Source organism: Argopecten irradians, chromosome 6, assembly GCF_041381155.1.
Source record: "Argopecten irradians isolate NY chromosome 6, Ai_NY, whole genome shotgun sequence".
NCBI classification, from domain to species: Eukaryota; Metazoa; Mollusca; class Bivalvia; order Pectinida; family Pectinidae; genus Argopecten; species Argopecten irradians.
In genome coordinates this window covers 15,457,741-15,479,502 of record NC_091139.1, presented here as the reverse complement: position 1 = coordinate 15,479,502, position 21,762 = coordinate 15,457,741, and the positions used below count along the sequence as shown (strand labels likewise).

Below are 21,762 nucleotides of genomic sequence, written 5' to 3'. Positions count from 1 at the left end.
TATGCGTACGTTTATATTACGTCAGCTGTGATTGGCTAAGTCGTAAGTTAAGCAAGACCATTTTTGACTTAATTAAGACTGTTTCATGATCGTATATGTGGACCGTGTCTTCTTAACATTTTGGTGTCATCTTTTAGGCGAAATTAATTTTGGACTTACTGCAATAGTATTTTTGCACATTTGTAAGAACTCTTACTACCGATATATATGATGGAATCTGATAAGAGCAATCAAACTTTAGCGCACATTTCATGACGCAAAATGCGTTAAAATAATGTTATCGCTAAGATATGCAACTTTACAGCATTTCAGACATAAAATTAGAGTTGTAATGAGGAAGATAGATAGTTTATCTGACTTTTTGGTAAAACACCGTGATTGTAGGAACTCAATGTTCCAATTACTGAAGTCCTTGATATAGAAACCTTGCCGAACAGCTGTTTACATATTTTTTGTTAGTTTTCCAATAAATATATATCAAGTGGAACGAGCCGTGGTGTCAAACAATGGGGATGATGAATTTGTTATCTACAGTCTAGCGCGTTGCACTGCTAGATGGTTTACCGCATGGGATACGGAGCAAACTGAATAATAACGGGCATTACACAGATTTATCTCCCCTCGGTCGGCCGGGAGGGATGTTCTGTGTGAGAACGGTTTTTTTTATTCGTCTCCCCTCCCTACGGTGGCTGATTTGTGCCATTTCGTCTTTTCGTCTTTTCGCCCCGAAAAGACGAGAATTAAGAAACCTTAATTTTCGTCTTTTCGTCTTTTCGGGGCGAAAAGACGAAATTTAACAACTTTAAATTTCGTCTTTTCGCCGCGAAAAGACGAAAAGACGAAAAGTCAAACACGAAAAGACGAAAGTGATACACGCTAATTAGCGACTTTGATTCTCGTCTTTTCGCCTTCAAAATTCTCGTCTTTTCGTCTTTTTGTCTTTTCGCCCCGAAACGACGAAATTTAACATACCTTAATTTTCGTCTTTTCGTCTTTTCGCCCCGAAAAGACGAAAATTAACAAACCTTAAATTTCGTCTTTTCGTCTTTTCGCCCCGAAAAGACGAAAATTAACAAACCTTAATTTTCGTCTTTTCGTCTTTTCGCCCCGAAAAGACGAAAATTAACAAACCTTAATTTTCGTCTTTTCGTCTTCGCCCCGAAAAGACGAAATTTAACAAACCTAGCTTAATTTTCGTCTTTTCGTCTTTTCGCCCCGAAAAGACGAAATTTAACAAACCTTAATTTTCGTCTTTTCGGGGCGAAAAGATGAAAAGACGAGAATTAAGATATTTAATTTTCGTCTTTTCGGGGCGAAAAGACGAAAAGACGAAATGGCATAAATCAGCCACCGTACCTCCCGGTATGATACTCTTTATATTTAATCTCTACATTTCATAAGGAAAATCTTAGAATAGTAACATTTGGAATCGTTGACTAGAACTCACTTACTTCGAAGTATTTTGTAAGTACAATGTAAAAGCATTTTATTTGAATAGGTCTATGAAATTTCGAGTAAGGCCAAAACTTGTCTGTTTTGGGTTACATAGGCAATAAAAATAGGGTCGGTAGGTCGGCATATTTATAGGCAATAAAAATAGGGTCGGTAGGTCGGCATATTTATAGGCAATAAAAATAGGGTCGGTAGGTCGGCATATTTATAGGCAATAAAAATAGGGTCGGTAGGTCGGCATATTTATAGGCAATAAAAATAGGGTCGGTAGGTCGGCATATTTATAGGCAATAAAAATAGGGTCGGTAGGTCGGCATATTTATAGGCAATAAAAATAGGGTCGGTAGGTCGGCATATTTATAGGCAATAAAAATAGGGTCGGTAGGTCGGCATATTTTTATTATTATTATTTTGTTAGTGTCTTTCACTCTTCAATAATTGCCGGAACCGGAGTCTGAGATCGAAAACGCGAACTTTATTATTATTTTTTTTTCGGAGAAAAGTAAAAGAAAAAAAAAGGTAAAATATTAGGATCGGTCGGGTAACCGTAAACAGACATATTTTTTGTTTGGCATAAGCAAAAATTAATGCATTGCCCTAAAGTTACAGACGAGGGAGTTCAGGGACTGTCTGGTCTTTTGCAATGGCTTGGTGGTGAAAATTATTTTTTTCAGTACATGTATACTTATATCGTCATTACTTGTGTACATTCAATGGTACACATTTGAAAGCATATACAGTGCAGAGTTCGCGAGGACGTTAATCTGATACTACTACTCTACCACAGGCATAGGAAGGTACATCCTCGATACTCCAGGGGTTCCGATCACTTACGATCTCTACACCCCTGGACTATCTCATCGTAAAACTGGAGGCAACAGAACAGAACAGGTAATTTAGTCCTTTGATGTACATCAAAAGAACCGTATAACGGTACACTGTGGTTGACTATGACGATTTGAAGTTGGGCGTCGCTCTCTCTGTAGTCTTCAAAGGAAATCTTTGCTGGTCTGTGATTGGTCAAATATTTTCAGCTGAGCTGCCTTCAATTTCACTATGAGATAGTCCAGGGGTATAGAGATCGCCTTCAATTTCACTATGAGATAGTCCAGGGGTATAGAGATCGTAAGTGATCGGAACCTCTGGAGTGTCGAGGATGAGGAAGGTAAAACGTCCCCAATCTTAAAATAAAAGGCGTTGACATAAGTGGGCTTCAACTGCTGCCATTTTATGTTTAACATCGGGAGGTTCGATTACAAACAAATTCGATAAATCGAAGTCTGTATCGGAAGATAGGAAGCGAATGATCATCAATTTTATGTATAAAAGACCTTTCCAGGATGATCGCTGAATGCCGTATGCCCTTTATCCTTTTGGCCAATACATTGTATTAACAGGAAAAATGTATGCCATTTGTACTTTTCGTCATTTTAGTAAAACGCAGAGGCTATCTGTCGGGTCAGGCGGAAACGAGGAGGTCAATATGAAGAATTGTTTTGGTTCATCATTTGAAGAAAAAAGACTACATCTTGCAGAGCTTGCGTCCTTAGTGACAGAAAGATCTGTCAAACATGTTTTAAAAGTTTGAGCAAATGAAGGTGCATGGTATTGTAGACCGAATGATTCTGTCTCTTAAAATGAACCTTTTTATTATTTTGTATCTCTGATTTGTTCATATCAATAAACAAAAATCATTTTAGAGACTGAATCATTCGGTCTAATGGTATTGATGTTCATAATGGAAAAACATGACGAATGGCAATCCGTTTCTTTGATTGTGTCGGGAACATGGCGCTACAAGAGGATGACATTTGCTTTTTTCAATTTATTATTCATCAACATAATCAGTGTATAAAAAACACATCTCATTCTAAAAGGTACGCCTCCTTTCTGAAACGTCTTTTAATTTTTGAATTGGGAGTGTAAACTAGATCGATAATTAGAAGTTGCAAAAGTAATAAGCAAATACTTCACCTAGCACTACATTTTGAACAAAATTATCAATAAAATGTTAATTTTCACAATGCGGTTTGTCTTGTTTTCCGCCGTTGTCCTAATTAGCACACGTTAGCTGACTTCCACTGCGCCAGACGGTAAAACTTCCGTTGTTATCATATATTATGAAGGGAATCTTGTATATGAAGTATGCTTGGCGTTGTAACCTTCTCTTTGGCCATCATATATATTTATTTATGTAATTAATGGTTGTAAGGTATTGGTCCTTTAAATCACTCTAGATAAAAGTCTGGGTGTTTGTTCCCACACCTCAGATAGTGTACCCTGACAGTGTATGTTGTACCTTCTGGAGAGATCACATCTGTTTTCTCAATATTGTATACTATGACTGCTTGCTTTAACCCAATTCATTATGTAAAGAGGAGTTCTGTCATCATACCATTAGACCATATATTGTGAGCTTTTCATCAATTTGTTATTTTATTTTTTTCACCAGAAATGTCACAATTGCACATTATATTAAAATAAATGCATCATGATAAATCTGTATCCTGCTTACTAATCAATTGGCTACAATACATTGCTTTCATGCTTGCCACTTTTCTTGTCTTAACAATTATCCATGTTCCCTGAAAGAGTGCAAGATATTTTGATGAAAACTTTAACCCACAGGAAACAACATGTCCTTTTGTCATTTGTGGTGAAATGAGGGATAAGAAATTCTTTGTTTTAGCAAAAAGACAACAACTTCATCTGATTTATGTACATCAATTTAATAATGAAAGACAATAAATTAGACAGCTGCCTCTTGTCATCTCTTTCCTTTACGTTTATTTTTTCTGTCTCTCTTCGTAGTCTCCTGGGGTGGAGCATCCAGTCGGATGGCATGACCTTCCTTTTTTATATGATCAAACATTTTATTCCGTGTGGGAAAGACACTGCTACACACATTACACTTGAAAATCTGAAAAAAAGAACACACGCATTTGAGGTCTTTAAATTTTTTTTTGCTCTAAGTAAGCCACAAATCAATTTACAAAGGAAGTAAAATAAAGAAATTGCACAGATTCCTGAAACAATGAAATTAATGGTTTGATCAATATCAAACTGTCGTACAATTTTAAAATCTATTCATTAGACAGGTCATAGATTCTTTTGGGACAATTTTAGCCTCATGAAAATTTTGTTTGTTAGATTTGAACACAATTGTGTTAAAAAGGGGAGAAAATCAGAGTTTTTTTTTAAACTTTTCTCACCTGTGCTGGTTTTTCATGTCTACTGGTCCCAGACGAATTATCACTGAAACAAAATGATATAAACACTACTAATTATTGATGTTTTCCTATTCAAGAAATTTAAATTGTACAATAGTGGTTTTAATACTATAAATCCACTGAAAGTTAAGTGAACACATCCAATTTATGATGTAGTCAAATAGACCAAGATCATAACTATTACATTCAAATAAATTAATACAAAAATGATTTCAAAGGAATGCTATATCTTTATTCCTTAATTTTAAAATAAGTCAACTAAATCAATCTATGGAGGCCGACATAGTGTTACCCTTGCCTTGCCGGTGACATAAAAACAAAAGTTTTTTGATAGAGTAGATCCATTTTGAGGAAATAGCCTTAAACCAAACCAAATGTCCTTGGGTTCCAGTAGATGTTTTAATTCTTTACTCAGCTTATTATATCTTCCATACAACCAGCCTACCTCTGTGAGTTATGTAAAGCTGCTATATCCTCTGACTGTTGTTCACCATTCTCTATAGTCACTTGTTCTGGTTCACAATCTACATCGGCATTGGAACTGGAAACAGGAAATTATATTAAATAAAAAATTTAGATATTCAAACTTCAATTCTCCGAACACTATACAATAAAGTGAAAAATAAATTTTAGTCATTCCTTCTGTTTGCTTTGTTCTCTTTAGCATACAGTAAAACTTGTGACCACCTCTACATAAAGACCACCTGCTTAATAAGACCAGCTCTCTAGGATCCCAAATGACCCAATTTCATCACAATTCAACCTGTGTATAAAGACCACCTGGCTATAAAGACCATTTCCCCTCTGTCCCTTGGATGATCCTAAAAGACAGGTTTGACTGTAGTATGATTATTACCATACCAAAAAACAATTATTTTATTTTCCCTTTTTTTCAATCTAATTAAAATTCGATGTTCATAATCTACTCCGTACACTCCATTCATACAGAGTAGATAATGAACATCAAATTTTACTTAGATTGCCTTTTTTCAGCATATCATTATCTATATTTCTTCATGTATAACCAATATATGCATTTTGATACAAACTTATCTGTATGAATCAAGTAATTTATTTAAAGTACCTTTATAGCTTTCAACCTGAAACAGATCTGTTGATTGCAGTAATGTATCACCTTTTTGACTACAAATTTTATTCAATACCTTGTTGCTCCAGCAATGTCAGTGTCTGTGTCAATGTTGTCATCAGTACCTTTTTTGGTGGTTGATAAACTACCATTTGTCTGTAAAGAACACAAAATCTAATTACAAAATGACAATACAGCACATATTTTGGTAAGCCTTTAGGAGTTGTTTCCCTTAGCTAACTAATTTATACAAATTCTACTAAGTCAACAAGGTTTGCTCCCCTCAGCACATTTTCAAGGATTTAACCGAAATACAAAGTGTTGATTTTTGTTTTAAGAAAATGTTCCAGGTTAAATAAGAACAAAAATTTAATGCAGCATTTTAATTTAGATGTCTGCCTTCAATCTGATATTAGTCCTATACCTCTGTAGCTTCAGTCTTGACTTCATTGCCTTTCTTTTTCCATTTTTTCTTCTCTTTTTCTTTTCTACAATAAAAAGATGAGAGACCTTTAACACGATTGATCAAACTAGTAACAATATTACATCAGGATCAAAAGAAGTATGATTTATAACTGTCACTGTAACTGCACTTTTCATTTTCATATTGTAACTCCATAGATTGAATATCACATACTGTATAACCCGTTATTTTTGGGGGTCAAGATTTTCCAGAATTGGGCAAAAACAAGAGCAGTTTAGTTGTATCAAAATTTCATGGATTGGCTAAAGGTACATTTATAATTCACCCATTCCTCAATTTTTTGCAGACCAAATATTTTTTACCATAATGCCATAAAAATAAGTCCTGTGAAACTGTGAAAATATGAACCCCACTAAAATAACCGACAATTCTGTATCAAAATCCACTTCATAATCACAACTTTTCATTAAAAGTGACAAAACAAATGAATTCTTACTTATTTTACAACATAATTTTATAGCCAATCTAAATATATTTTATGTGCGAATTGAATTTCTTGTATTGAGACAAGAGATGAAACAGTTATCTACCTTGTATCTGGTGTAGGGGGCGCTGTCTCTTCCTCGCAAACAAATCCATTGGCAGCCTTCGAGAGCTCGTCTTCATCCTCATCGTCCTCGTCATCAATTGTGGCACGCTTCTGCTGTTTTCTCTTTTTCTTCTGCTTTTTTGATAATCTGAATAAAGAAATTTGAATGTTTTTGGTTATTTTCACACTTAGTGCATTTAGGACAAAAAATTAGAATTTCTATGATTTGAAGTCCCTCTCTCTTGCCAAGACGAACACATACACAGATTATAACAAGAGGCCCAAGGGCCTTAACACAGTTAATGGTCATCTGACTTTAACCTTGGCAACAGTATTTGTCATGGTGGCAATCTTCGATTTGAGATCAATCTGAAACACCATGCCAGGATTATTTTTGGCAAGTTTCAGCAAAATCGCACTTGTAAGTTCAAAATATGATTTCAATATGGCAGTTGTGGCAGCCATCTTGGATTTCTGATTGACCAGAAAAAATAACAACACTATGTAAATAGTTGGGACAATGTCAGGATCATTTCAGTTAAGTTTCAGCCAAATCACACACGTAGAACTTGATAAGAAGTTCAAAATATATTTTCAAGATGGCGGTTGTGGCAGCTATCATGGATTTCAGATCGACCAGAAAAATAACACTTAGTCGGGACAATGTCAGGATCAAGTCATCAAAGTTTCACCAAAACCGTACTGGTAGATCTTGAGAAAAAGTTCAAATGTTTTCAAGATGGCGGCTGTTGTGGCCATCTTGGATTTCATATTGACCCGAAAAATAACAATACTTTAGTGGGATAATGTCAGGATAATTTCAGGCAAGTTTCAGCCAAATCACACAGGTAAAAATTGAGAATAAGTTCAAAATGTGAACAGTTTAATGGTACTGTTGTGCTAAGTATACCTCAAAACCTGCTAATATTTATCTCTTTTTTTTTCCCACCAAAATTGAACATTATCTCATCAACCAATTAAAAGATTTAATTTTGTTTTGATAACTACACATCTTCCAATTTTTTTTTTTTTTTATATTTGTGTTTGAAAGACAATGTCTCACTGATTGCGTTTGGTAAAAATGATTTTTGTAAAAAGAACAAAATGGCTCAGTAATGTATTCAGGCAAGTGTGTACTATCTAATGTTTGTATTATCGTTGTCAGAGAGTGATGTATTGAAAATACATGGAGAGTGACATGGTGTTTACAGGGTCACACACACAGGCTGTCAGACAAGGAAGGAAGTCACTGACAGGTTAGATAGCACATGATCTGTAGGTAGTGTGGGAATCTTCATCAACAGTACACCACAATCAACAGTACACTTCCCTGACCAAGACTAGCCTACTCAACAGTCATTAAACTACCTTGACTAGGACATATAATTGACCTCACATTACCCAGAATATCCTCTTCCCTGACAGGGACATACAATTGACCTCACACTACCCAGAATATCCTCTTCCCTGACTGAGACATACAATTGACCTCACACTACCCAGACTATCCTCTACCCTGATTGAGACATACAATTGACCTTACACTACCCAGACTATCCTCTACCCTGACTGAGACATATGACTGACCTCACACTACCCATACTATCCTCTACCCTGACTGAGACATACAATTGACCTCACACTACCAAGACTATCCTCTACCCTGACTGAGACATATGACTGACCTCACACTACCCAGACTATCCTCTACCCTGACTGAGACATACAATTGACCTCACACTACCCAGACTATCCTCTACCCTGACTGAGACATATGACTGACCTCACACTACCCAGACTACCCTCTACCCTGACTGAGGCATATGACTGACCTCACACTACCCAGACTATCCTCTACCCTGACTGAGACATACAATTGACCTCACACTACCCAGACTATCCTCTACCCTGACTGAGACATATGACTGACCTCACACTACCCAGACTATCCTCTACCCTGACTGAGACATATGACTGACCTCACACTACACAGACTATCCTCTACCCTGACTGAGACATATGACTGACCTCACACTACCCAGACTATCCTCTACCCTGACTGAGACATATGACTGACCTCACACTACCCAGACTATCCTCTACCCTGACTGAGACATATGACTGACCTCACACTACCCAGACTATCCTCTACCCTGACTGAGACATATGACTGACCTCACACTACACAGACTATCCTCTACCCTGACTGAGACATATGACTGACCTCACACTACCCAGACTATCCTCTACCCTGACTGAGACATATGACTGACCTCACACTACCCAGACTACCCTCTACCCTGACTGAGGCATATGACTGACCTCACACTACCCAGACTATCCTCTACCCTGACTGAGACATACAATTGACCTCACACTACCCAGACTATCCTCTACCCTGACTGAGACATATGACTGACCTCACACTACCCAGACTATCCTCTACCCTGACTGAGACATATGACTGACCTCACACACTACCCAGACTACCCTCTACCCTGACTGAGGCATATGACTGACCTCACACTACCCAGACTATCCTCTACCCTGACTGAGACATACAATTGACCTCACACTACCCAGACTATCCTCTACCCTGACTGAGACATATGACTGACCTCACACTACCCAGACTATCCTCTACCCTGACTGAGACATATGACTGACCTCACACTACACAGACTATCCTCTACCCTGACTGAGACATATGACTGACCTCACACTACCCAGGCTATCCTCTACCCTGACTGAGACATATGACTGACCTCACACTACACAGACTATCCTCTATCCTGACTGAGACATACAATTGACCTCACACTACCCACTATATCCTCTACCCTGACTGAGACATATGACTAACCTCACACTACCCAGACTATTCTCTACCCTGACTGAGACATATGAATAACCTCACACTACCCAGACTATCCTCTACCCTGACTGAGACATATGACTAACCTCACACTACCCAGGCTATCCTCTACCCTGACTGAGACATACAACTGTCCTCACACTACCCAGACTATCCTCAACCTGACTGAGACATACAATTGACCTCACACTACACAGACTATCCTCTACCCTGACTGAGACATATGACTGACCTCACACAGGCCTCACAGAGGCACGGCAGTCTTTATAACAATGCTTGAAAACTATCCTAATTGGTACATATTGGAGATATTCAATCTGATGCTCCAATTTGAACTGTCCTGATATACCTGAAACACAAAGCTATCATGATGGAGACACAGCATTGTTCATGCACTGCCATAATTGATACAACGAAGTCCCTGTCCTGTCACTACTTGGGCATGTCATTTTGTCTATCTCTATTGCCATCTGATATCAACTTTGAGTAAGTTCATGCTGAAAAGTCAGCAGATTAACAACAATATAAACAATACATGTACATCAAAAAGTTGATTGAAATAAATTTAAAATGACTGCAGTAAGTAAAATTAATTCACAAGTAGATTGTCATGGGTCAATTTAAAACTAACACCTTTTAAACATTCAATAGCTTAATAGACATTAAATAGTATTTAGTATAGTATCTGTATTTACAAATATTAAGATGTACAGTGTTTGCATCTGTGACCAATAGTGTTTGTAACTTGTAACTGTATATCTTAAGTTTGAACCTTTGACCTATGACCCCTGTTTGATAGAGGTCGGATTTCACCATTCAAGTGTTCCCTGTCTTCAGTTCATAGCCTGAATGACAACATACAAGTTTCTCTCCCTGACTACCATAAATATCCACACAGAGATCTACAGAAATCTTGTTTGTAACCATAGCTATGATCATACATTTTAGAATCCCAAATACAGTGAAATCTTACCATTCTACTGACTACTGTTTTATAGATATTCTGTAACTTGGTACCATACCTAGTATACTTCATTTTGATAGTTAGCTTTAAATTCAACAAGCAATTAGCCTGAGCCAGTCACCTGCTACCAGGGGATTATAGTGCATGTAACTGGCTCAATATCAAATCCTCTCTTATAATGTTAAATTTTCTAAGGAATTAATCTTGACCTACAGGCATGTAACTTTGATAAAGACCATTAATTTAAGCAAACTTCATCATTGCTAATGTGCCTATGATCAAAATCTTGTGAGGAGTCTTATTGTTTCAGAGTTTCAGTTCTATTCTACTCTAGCATCCTGGAATGACGGTCAAGGTGGTTTATTTCCACAAAGTTACGGTAGTAGCTCTGCTTCCATCCCGCTATAGGCTCAATATATATCAGGACTCAGCTCAGAAAATACATATATTGTTCACAGATTTTTGCTTATTTAACCTTTGTCAAATTGAATGAAGGCAAAGTTCATTCATTTGAACAACTTGGTGATTCTTCATCTGAAACTCTTAAATCCTAATATAAAAGTCTCATGGCCTCATTATATTTAAAAGAAAGTCATTTCTAGTTAAAAGAAACAATCTTAAAGGTCTCATTTATATGAACAGATACGGTATCTGTACAAGGGAGGGTGACACTACTGCTACAACAAGTCATTGATACAAGAGGATACAATTATATGGACAGGAAGTGTTTATAAGGACGCCACAGCACTCTGTCACTTCACACATAGACAGCCCTGGAACAACCAACAGCAGCAGTCAAACAAAAACTTCTGTCGTTGGTTTTTTTGTATTGGATTGTGTATATTCTGACAATATCACTGAAGTATTCACGGACTAAAGGAGCATTGTAACAATGTTTTGGCCGGCAGTTTTTGTGTTTGTTTTTGGACCAATGTCGGTATTGACCCTACCCACCACACCTGAAGGTTATACCTACCCTCTAACTATGACCAACCCAACCCAACCTTCAGTGCCTCTACCCCCGGGGGAACTCGAACTTATTCTTGACACCCTACTAACCCAGGTAGACCGACACAACACCTGGCTGGAGACACTACAAGGTGACGTTAACAATCTTGGTGATTCTGTCGAAATTCAATCACTCGACATCCAGAAACTTAAGAAAGATTTTGACAAGGTTAAAAATGGGAAGAAATCCTCCAAGCAAAGCAGCGAGGATAGTTTAGAATCTGAAGACAATCTGATTGATTCATTATCTCTGGAGGACTTGTCCTGGGGCAAAAGCGGGAGTAAATCATCTGATGATTCATCTAATGGTTTATATGATGAGGAGGACTGGGGACTCTTCAGAAAAAACAGTGATAAGTTCTCAGAGAAACATGGTTCAACTGGACACAAAGGCGAGAACAAGGACAATAAAGATACAGAAGTGAATGAAAATGAGTCTGAAAAAGATAGTGAGGAAGAAGTAGAGGAAGAAGAGGAAGAGGAGGAGGAATCTGAACAACCAAGAAGACATGGGAACTGGTGGCACAGTAACAGGTGGAGAGGAAATAACAGGAGAGACGAATCACACAGCACAGAGGGAAGTAGCTCGGAGGAGGGACACAATAGACGCAGAGGTCTAATGGGGGATTACAGGAGAGGTAACGAAGATGACACAGAGGAAAGAAGCTCAGAAGAGGGATACGATGCACACATGGAAAGTAACGAGGAACAAAGCTGGGAGGAGGAAGATAGCATCTCACAAGAAAGTCATAACCACCAAGAAAGTAACAGTCACAGTAATAATGAGGAAGACAGCGAAGAATACGGTGAAGAATACAAAAAATGATAATGGATCTATATGTAACTGTGCTGTAAAGTTGTCTGTACCTGTGCTGGACATTCTGTTTTGTCTGTGCAGTTAAAATATAAGTGCAATTAAAACTGTCAAGGAGGATATTCTCCATAACTTAAGAAAATTATTTTCTTTTCAAATTCTTGGTAAGTGTATATTTCATTTTTCCAATAACATGTCCATAAGTTCTAAGTATAAAGTAGTATTTACAACAAGATTAAACAAAGACATGTCATTTGTTCAATAATTCAAATTAAAACTTCTCAGTATATTGATCTTTATAAATTTTTGTTCATTTTGCACATCAATCATTAAGGAATATGAATTCCATTTAGGCCTAGTCTATACAAATGAGTGAGTGAGGCGTAAAGACAAAACTACACGTATACCAGGTAGCCAGTTGTTGCAAGGATAATGTTTTTATGATTTCTTACTTTAAGGAATTTGAATTCCATTTAGAGCATGACAATACGTGGTATTTTCTAGTTATTGATTGTAGCTGACCATCATCAACTGAAGTGATAACAGCTACAAGAAAACTTGTCTGCCATTTTCATATCGAATTAGTGGCGAGAATCTTTGGGAATGACATTGTGACAAATCAGTACACAAACATGATGGTTTATCAAAACTGTCGCTAATTTTATGCGTACAACAGTTTCATGGTTATAACATACCTAGCATATTTCATTCCACATTAGGGTTCCTATAAGTTGTACATAATATGTGAATAAAAATGATGCTTTTAACAAAATAACTTTCTTGGTTCAACAACATTGTTTTACTGGAACTAATTAATGTAAATGTATATTATCCTGCAACTGTCGCATAAATTGATATATAACTACTGTCTGTTTCCATGATATATTACAATCTGACTTTTAATACAACAATTAATAGGACTGTTTGCAACACTGCTTATATGTTTCCAGTAAAAAGCAGTAAAAAGGAATACGTGTACACTCTCATTCAGATTTACAGCATGAATCTTTTCCTTCGCAATAAAGAAGTGTCTACTTCTAGCGAAACCAAGTAAATAACTGGCAATTTTCTTTCATTTTGAATATCATCTATTTAAATCAAATGGTTGCAGGATAAACAGAAAACACGGCTTGCTATCATGCAATACAAGTTTATTTTGGTGTGAGTCTTAAGAAAGCCGAGGTGATTTGTTAAAGCCTCATCATCTCTGCTTTCCTAAATCTCCCACCAAAATAAACCTTGTATTGTTAGGTGCTAGTCGTGTATTCTCTATATATTTGTTAGTACTTATAACAAGTGATACTGACTTCTGTTTGGTATCCTCCTCCTCCTCTCTAGGTTCTGTATCAGGACCTCCTCCGACATCTAGATCATCCAACATGTCCGCCAACTCTCCGTCCTCCTCATGCATCTGTTGCCGTAGAAACGCTAAGTTTTCTTTGTGTTTCTTTGACCGTTCATGATTTGAAAATCTAGAAATAAAATGTAAGAAATTATTTCATCATTTTAATTGCCATTAGAATTTAACTAGTTACAATCAAAAATAGCCTCTTTTTTTTGGAACGAGTGCTCAATATCACCCCTATAATACAAATTTTCATACATTCTGTGTGATGTGAGCAGGTGATATACCCTAGAGGTTATGGTATGATGAAACTCACGCTTTATCACTCTTGAATGCCTTGTTACAGGCTACACAGAAGAAATCATCATAGTATTCCTCTTCTTCTTCCTCTTCCTCACCGTCCTGGTCACCACCTTCACCCGCCTCATCTAAAAGTACACAAAAATATCATTAGGGTATGTGTCATCCACCTTGTCTAAAAGTATAGGAAAAGATAGCATCCACATACAATAGGTATGGTAATTACAATATGCTGTATCTAGTCAAGTATACAAACATACTAAGTATCAAAGAAAAACAATTTAACAAAGCATGACAATTTATTGACTTGTGCCTTATCCGGGCCTAGAACATACAATCTACGGCACCCAATCGCCTAGCCAAACATACCTGCGCCTTCTATCACGGCCCCTTGGGACGTGGATGTGGCATCGGTAGAAGGCGCAGGTATGTTTGGCTAGGCGATTGGGTGCTGTAGATTGTGAATTTGAGGCCCGGATAGGGCACAAGTCAATAAATTGTCATGCTTTGTTAAATTTGTTTAAATTGTGTTTCTTTGATATCAAACATACTAAGTTACAGATTTATACAAAAAATAGCAATGGAATCAATCCATTACAAAAATGGAATCCATCCAATACAAAATCTGCACAAATTGATCAATCTCAACTGCATAGCCACTAATTTTACATAAACCTTTATAGCCTCACACAACCTAGATCTATGTTTTATCTAAGTATATTTGTATCAATTAAATAAACCTACCTTCTGGATGTGTCTCTCCAAACTGGTGAGACAGACTCTTTTCTAATTTCTGTAAATCATCCTCCAGTTCTGTCATGGCCGACCAGTCTGTTTCCTTGTAATTCTCCATTTTCCTGATTAACCAGAAAATAAGATGTCAATATTCAAGTCCATATTTGCATATTACAGAGTTACCTGCCCTTATGGCTATAGGTATAAATTGTGACGTCATGTGTTTCCGAGGAATCACATGATACTTTTCAGAGGAAATGACGTGAGTTGCCCTCCCACTCACAAAATGACGTCAAAATGGATATCTCAACAAAATGGAGGTAACTCTGACGGAATTGGCATTGTATTGTTGTCAAACCAGTCTAGCATAACAAGTTCACTGTACAGTAAGAGTTAAAGGAGGTATGGGAGCAATTATCTGCACATTTACTGATGGTAACCATAAACAGAGGGTTTTCTTCTAAATATCTATCATATCCTGAAGATTGATAGATAGATCTCTAATGGCTAAACTTTGTGACAAGTCAAAGAATGGTAAGAAACAAAATCAAATCATTATTAGACGGGGAGTGACATCAGGTTGAACATACTTAAGTCTTTCCTGGATTTGTCTTTCTCGATTTTCTTTGGCTTTTTTCTTTATTTCTTCATTTCTTTCTTCCAACAGTTTCTGTAAAAAAAAGTATTTTAGTATAAAGTAATTCATTGGAAAAACAATATTAAGACGTTAATGGTTTCAGACAAAAAACTTCAAATTACTTATTTTCTGCGAGCAGAGGACAGTAATACAAACCTTGTAAGCCTGTACTCTCTTGTCCCTCTTCTTTATAAACTTATTACTTATTTTCTGTAAGCAGAGGACAGTAATACAAACCTTGTAAGCCTGTACTCTCTTGTCCCTCTTCTTTATAAACTTATTACTTATTTTCTGTGAGCAGAGGACAGTAATACAAACCTTGTAAGCCTGTACTCTCTTGTCCCTCTTCTTTATAAACTTATTACTTATTTTCTGTAAGCAGAGGACAGTAATACAAACCTTGTAAGCCTGTACTCTCTTGTCCCTCTTCTTTATAAACTTATTACTTATTTTCTGTAAGCAGAGGACAGTAATACAAACCTTGTAAGCCTGTACTCTCTTGTCCCTCTTCTTTATAAACTTATTACTTATTTTCTGTGAGCAGAGAACAGTAATACAAACCTTGTAAGCCTGTACTCTCTTGTCCCTCTTCTTTATAAACTTATTACTTATTTTCTGTAAGCAGAGGACAGTAATACAAACCTTGTAAGCCTGTACTCTCTTGTCCCTCTTCTTTATAAACTTATTACTTATTTTCTGTGAGCAGAGGACAGTAATACAAACCTTGTAAGCCTGTACTCTCTTGTCCCTCTTCTTTATAAACTTATTACTTATTTTCTGTGAGCAGAGAACAGTAATACAAACCTTGTAAGCCTGTACTCTCTTGTCCCTCTTCTTTATAAACTTATTACTTATTTTCTGTAAGCAGAGGACAGTAATACAAACCTTGTAAGCCTGTACTCTCTTGTCCCTCTTCTTTATAAACTTATTACTTATTTTCTGTGAGCAGAGGACAGTAATACAAACCTTGTAAGCCTGTACTCTCTTGTCCCTCTTCTTTATAAACTTATTACTTATTTTCTGTGAGCAGAGAACAGTAATACAAACCTTGTAAGCCTGTACTCTCTTGTCCCTCTTCTTTATAAACTTATTACTTATTTTCTGTGAGCAGAGGACAGTAATACAAACCTTGTAAGCCTGTACTCTCTTGTCCCTCTTCTTTATAAACTTCACCAAGGCCTGCAGAAAGAGGAACAATGTATACAGGATAAATAAACATTGAAAGCAAGTACCGTATTCAACCCAATTAGCGCCATTGTCCCCATTAGTACCCCTACCCATTTTTGCGGGTTCGCATTCCTGGCATTAAATGCAGACTGAAACTATGAAAACATGCCAGTTTCTCCATTTCATTTCTTTTGCAAATTGATTAATGGTTTACTTTGTGCAAACATTTTGTTAAAGTTTTGTCATATTATGTACCACTACAATTTTTCGGTGCCCTTGGTGGAATATGGTATGTCTATATTCTTAATGCAAGATATTGTTAAATGTAGCAATAATTCAATATCAAAGAAAAGGGTAAAATATCAATCATGTATTTAATACAAGAAAATGTGTCATGTAGAAATTTTGCTGTTTTCACAGTTCAATGGTATGGAATCATGTATATAAAACAGCACCAGATTATTCTTTTGCTACATTACATGATTAAAATCTTTTCATTGATAAACAACAAATATTTCTAGAGTGGAAATAATTCTGAAACACCAAACCACCCAAAATGTTCGATGTTGTATGGTAATAAATCTGGTAAATTTCCTGTAATCTTCTGGTACATTAAATTCATATTTCACACAGTATAAACAAAAAATAACCAAATGTCTTTTATTATGAATTATCCACATATTAAACACATGGACAATACTAATGTTCCTTTAACCTAAAATATCTGATAACTTGACACTTTTTCTATTAGACACTTGAACCTTACCCTGATTTGTTCATTCCTCTCCTTTTTGGCTGCGTCTCGGAGTTTCTTGTTTTCCGCCTCCATCAGCCTTCGACACCGACGGTCCGGGGCTTCCCTGGTATCATACTTCTCCACCCATACATAGGACTTAGCTGTTTGGTAGCTCTCCCAGAAATCGTAGAACGGTTTCACCACCTAAACACCAAATAACGTAACTTTTTTATCAGGAATTTATTAAACTAGCAAATGTATAAGCATTGAATGAGTGAAATCTCACATTACTACCACCTCACTTTTATAACTACCTTGCTATTACGGGCAGTTGTCTTCAGTGACAAATTTGTTCTCAATGGATATCTTTGTATTGGTCATTTCAGTATTACGGCCACCTCTCTATTTCGTATCACAACCAGTTTTCACAGTTGCAATGACAATTATTTACCACTATTTTGATAATGACCACATTCACCAAAATCCTGGCGCACAGCTAACCATGAGTAAAGTACAATGTACATTAAGTATATAAAAGTATTTATACTTTTCTATGGTTAAAAATCAACAGATGGCACTTACCTCTTCATAGGAACTTTTGGAATTTCCAAATTCTGGAAAGTCACATTCACTCTCTCGATCATCCATAAAATGGTAGTCCTCGTCAGAGAGTTTTGTGAAAACGTCTTGATACACACAGTAAAATCCCTGTAACATATCAAGTTACAAAATTTTCATTTGATTACAAATGTCACCTTGTAGTAGAGAAATGTATTACCCATGACCTGGAGATGACACAACTCAATATATCTTTAACAGTATGTTGTTTACATAGACTTGTTTACGGTTGAAATCGCCTCAATTTTAATAAATCTCATGTTTCAAGTGTGTAAGTTTTTTCAATATCGATGGATCACAATTAAATAAGAGCAGGTACTTACATGTTCATCATCATTAAATCCGGAATAACAAGAGGAATTGAAGTACTGAAACACATCCATACTGTCATCTTCATAGCTATCACCATGACCAAGACCTGAAATGCAAAGAAAAAACAATCTCCTGAAATACAAAGAAAAAACAATCTCTAAAGCCAAGATTGACATTTCTTATATCATAATTTTAACAATATCCCTTGTGGCCTCTGAGGCTAAAGTGATATTCTTTGTTACCATTTTAAGTTTTTAACATTATCCCTTGTGGCCTCTAAACCCCAAACTAATATTCCTTGTTTCACTGTTTAAATGATATGTATACCCTTATGTATGACAGTTTCAGGCAATTTAATTGTTGTTAACATTGTTTTTTATCAACAGAGAAAGGACAGTCAGACTTACCTCCCTTGAGGATAGCCTCTCTGTGTTTGTCGTACCATGCCCTCTCCTGTGGGTCACTGAGTACATCATAGGCTTGCTGTACAAGTCGGAACTGGCTTGTGCACTCCTCTACATTGTCAGGATTTTTATCTACAAATATCCAAAGCAATAATTCATATGAACTTCTGTATGGTGGTGCAATTTATAGGTCAAACTATAATCAGTATAGATATGTCATGGCTTTGTGGACCAGACGCAAAATTTGTATTACCAGACAGTATAATTGAATATTCAGGGTAACTTTGGTCGTTTGCTCAGTTGACATCATTGGTAAGCTAAGGCTAGCTTGTGGAGATGTATAAAAGTTTCTTCAAACAATGATAGTCATAAGATTTGATACCTGGATGCCATTTCAGTGCTAACTTCCTGTAGGACTTTTTGAGGTCATCCGCACCAGCATCCCTTTCTACACCTAGGACCTCGTAGTGACATTTCATTTTTGTCTTCCCTGCCATTTCCGGTTTTCTACAACATAAGAACATCATATATATCACTCATAAGACCCTATCAAACGTCAGAATATCAAAAAAGTCTCGAGGAGGAATCCCAATAGGAATTACATGTACAGTACTTCAAGTCTACATGATATTCTGTTTCTTCAAGTGGTTAACTGTTATACTATCTGTGAATAAATATTTTAAATATAGGGGTGCCTTTCTTTTCTAAAATAATTTATTCTGCTGCAATGCCTCTCCTTTTACACAAAGCTAACAATCAGGTTGGGGACATCCCGTATATGCAGGATAGTCCTGCATTTGAGTAATAGTCCTGTATTTGAGGGATAATTTTGTTACTCAAATGCAGGATTCTGTGAAATGAAAATGGATAAAGTTGATTTAAAAATTTGCATCAAAAAAGGGCGTCATAATTTTCAGATAGCCATATAACTAATTGGAGACTTTATGTTTTTGTGCATGAACTATTGAATTCTATTATCTCACTTTGTTTAAGGATTAACTTGAATAGATTTTTTATGTTATGGAGATATAACACAAGCGGTTTATGATGAGTGTACTCTAAATAAACCGCGAAGCGGTTTATGATGAGAGTACACTCAGATTTTTGTGTTATATCTCCATAACATAAAAAATCTATTCAAATTAATCCTTATAATTCAATTAACTAAAGATAATCTCTTCAATATTCAAAATTCATTTTGGGACTCTTTTGTCTATGAAATCATTACGCCGTCATCTCAGCCAATCAGAAGCAACGTTACAAACGGCGACGCCATTTTTTCCTTTTTGGGCTGATAAAGTAAATTTTTAAGCCAATGAAATTACTCGTAACAAGCACAATTGAATTATAATAAAATGACAGTTGAGGTGCTCTCCATAGACTACAGTGTATGGCCATCAGGTAAATTTAGTGCCAATGTCATGGTTGATTGACTTTTACCTGTGTTCTATTTTTAGCCCCATAGTAAGCAATAGAGGTGATTTTGTTTGTGACTTTTACAAACATCTTGATAATGAAATTTGTTTCTATTTGAGTAATAATGTGGAAAGTTGTATAAGTGATAATGTCATATAAAAATTATGAGGCCTTTTTTGATGACAATGTTTAAAACAACTTTATCACTTTTGATTTCACAGAATCCTGCATTTTCGTAAAAAAATTATCCCTCAAATACAGGACTATTACCATACACAAATGCAGGACTATCCTGCATATACGGGGGTGTCCTCAACCTGAACAATAGTAACATACTTCTAAGCCGTTCAGCAACTACAAATAACAATGCTGTTATTCAAAATGTAAGCGTATTAGACCATTATAAGAATATAAATACACAGAAGAAAATGTTTGATGAAAAATAAAAAAAAAATAGCAGTTGTTACTTGTGTATATACGTAGTTACTAGGCCTAGTTAAAACTGCAGAATATGTTACCTTATCCGTCGGACGAGAGATATCTATCAAACGTCCGAATATAAAAGAGTCTAAAGGAGGAATCTCAATAGGGATTATCTGTTACCATCACATGCAATCAATGCAACAGGAAGGTATATTTCTTATATTGAATTTATATTACAACCATACCAACTTTCATTGACGTTAGGAAGAGAGACTAAGAAACTTACGTTAAATGGCCATTGAAATACAGCCACAAGCTTAAGTCAGACAGTGAATTAGCCTAGCTACTGTTTTAGCGGAGAAGATATCCTCTTCTGTCTGACTGTACAACAGTAGCTAGGCCTAACAGTGAAACGTATCGAACAGTTGAAGAACTTGGAAACAAACGATGAATTTCAATGAACGTTTATGATCGTTTTACAGGGAAACTTCACGTTCAAGAATGACTTGAAAAAATAAACAATATACTGAATTGTACATACCTACATTCACGTCCGAAACATCACAGATAGAAACCTCTTGCACAATCCACACGTTTTCGTCTTCGACCACCGATTAACGTTCGCTCCTCCGAATGAAGAGATTTCCGCAAAGGGGGAATAACTCCTAATCAGTAGTAACCTTGAACCCAAAATAAGTTGTTCTGCATGTTTAAATATGATTTTCAGATGGTTATTGATGGTTTCATTACACTGATTTGTTATCTAAAACGTCAGGAAATTTTTGATACAATAAATGTAAATCTATATAAATCCATATGATTCCATACCAATCAGTCTATACTGTAGATGCACAAGTTTTATTTTTTCTATATAAAATCAATATACATGTATGTTGTCAATATCAATTTTTGTACTACATGTAATAACAGTCGTTGATTGGGTATCAATTATGTAGCACTTATATCAAAAACTTTGGCAATGCCTTCTGTTACATTATGATTCACAATGCTAATTCACAATTTTTCATGTTACATTTCTTATTTCAAAATTTAAATAAACGCTATATCATAATTCTTTTTAAATTCATCAAAATATAATGTAAGATAGTACTGTTAACTCAATGAAATGGGGAAGTTAAGAAAATCTATAAAAGATTTCAGAACCCCCCCCCCCCCCCAACTTTATTAACTGTTAAAAAATTCAAGATGGCCACAATAACATATTT

At 36.1% G+C, this 21,762-nt stretch overlaps 2 protein-coding genes across 4 annotated transcripts; one reads left to right on the top strand and one right to left on the bottom strand.

The window, feature by feature from the left end:
* Window positions 1–4,165: 4,165 nt before the first annotated feature.
* LOC138325128 (dnaJ homolog subfamily C member 21-like) lies at window positions 4,166–21,171 on the bottom strand. 3 transcript variants are annotated; one of them, XM_069270573.1, is made up of 17 exons: window positions 21,078–21,171; window positions 19,080–19,204; window positions 18,701–18,829; window positions 18,305–18,399; window positions 17,946–18,071; window positions 17,394–17,567; window positions 16,589–16,639; window positions 15,414–15,493; window positions 14,833–14,945; window positions 14,105–14,216; window positions 13,751–13,915; window positions 6,784–6,930; window positions 6,194–6,257; window positions 5,846–5,925; window positions 5,128–5,223; window positions 4,665–4,707; window positions 4,166–4,372 (listed from the first exon to the last, which is right to left on the bottom strand). In XM_069270573.1, the coding sequence occupies exons 2-17, from the start codon at window positions 19,192–19,194 to the stop codon at window positions 4,220–4,222; spliced, it is 1,743 nt and encodes a 580-aa protein (XP_069126674.1). In that variant the 5' UTR covers window positions 19,195–19,204; window positions 21,078–21,171; the 3' UTR covers window positions 4,166–4,219. The 3 variants fall into 3 exon arrangements, with proteins under 3 accessions (XP_069126674.1, XP_069126675.1, XP_069126676.1); XM_069270574.1 differs by having other exon boundaries at window positions 21,082–21,161; XM_069270575.1 differs by lacking the exon at window positions 4,665–4,707.
* Window positions 11,365–12,737, top strand: LOC138325129 (protein starmaker-like). The gene has a single exon (XM_069270576.1). It carries the CDS (start codon window positions 11,514–11,516, stop codon window positions 12,453–12,455), a length of 942 nt encoding a protein of 313 aa, XP_069126677.1. The 5' UTR covers window positions 11,365–11,513; the 3' UTR covers window positions 12,456–12,737.
* Window positions 21,172–21,762: the final 591 nt, after the last annotated feature.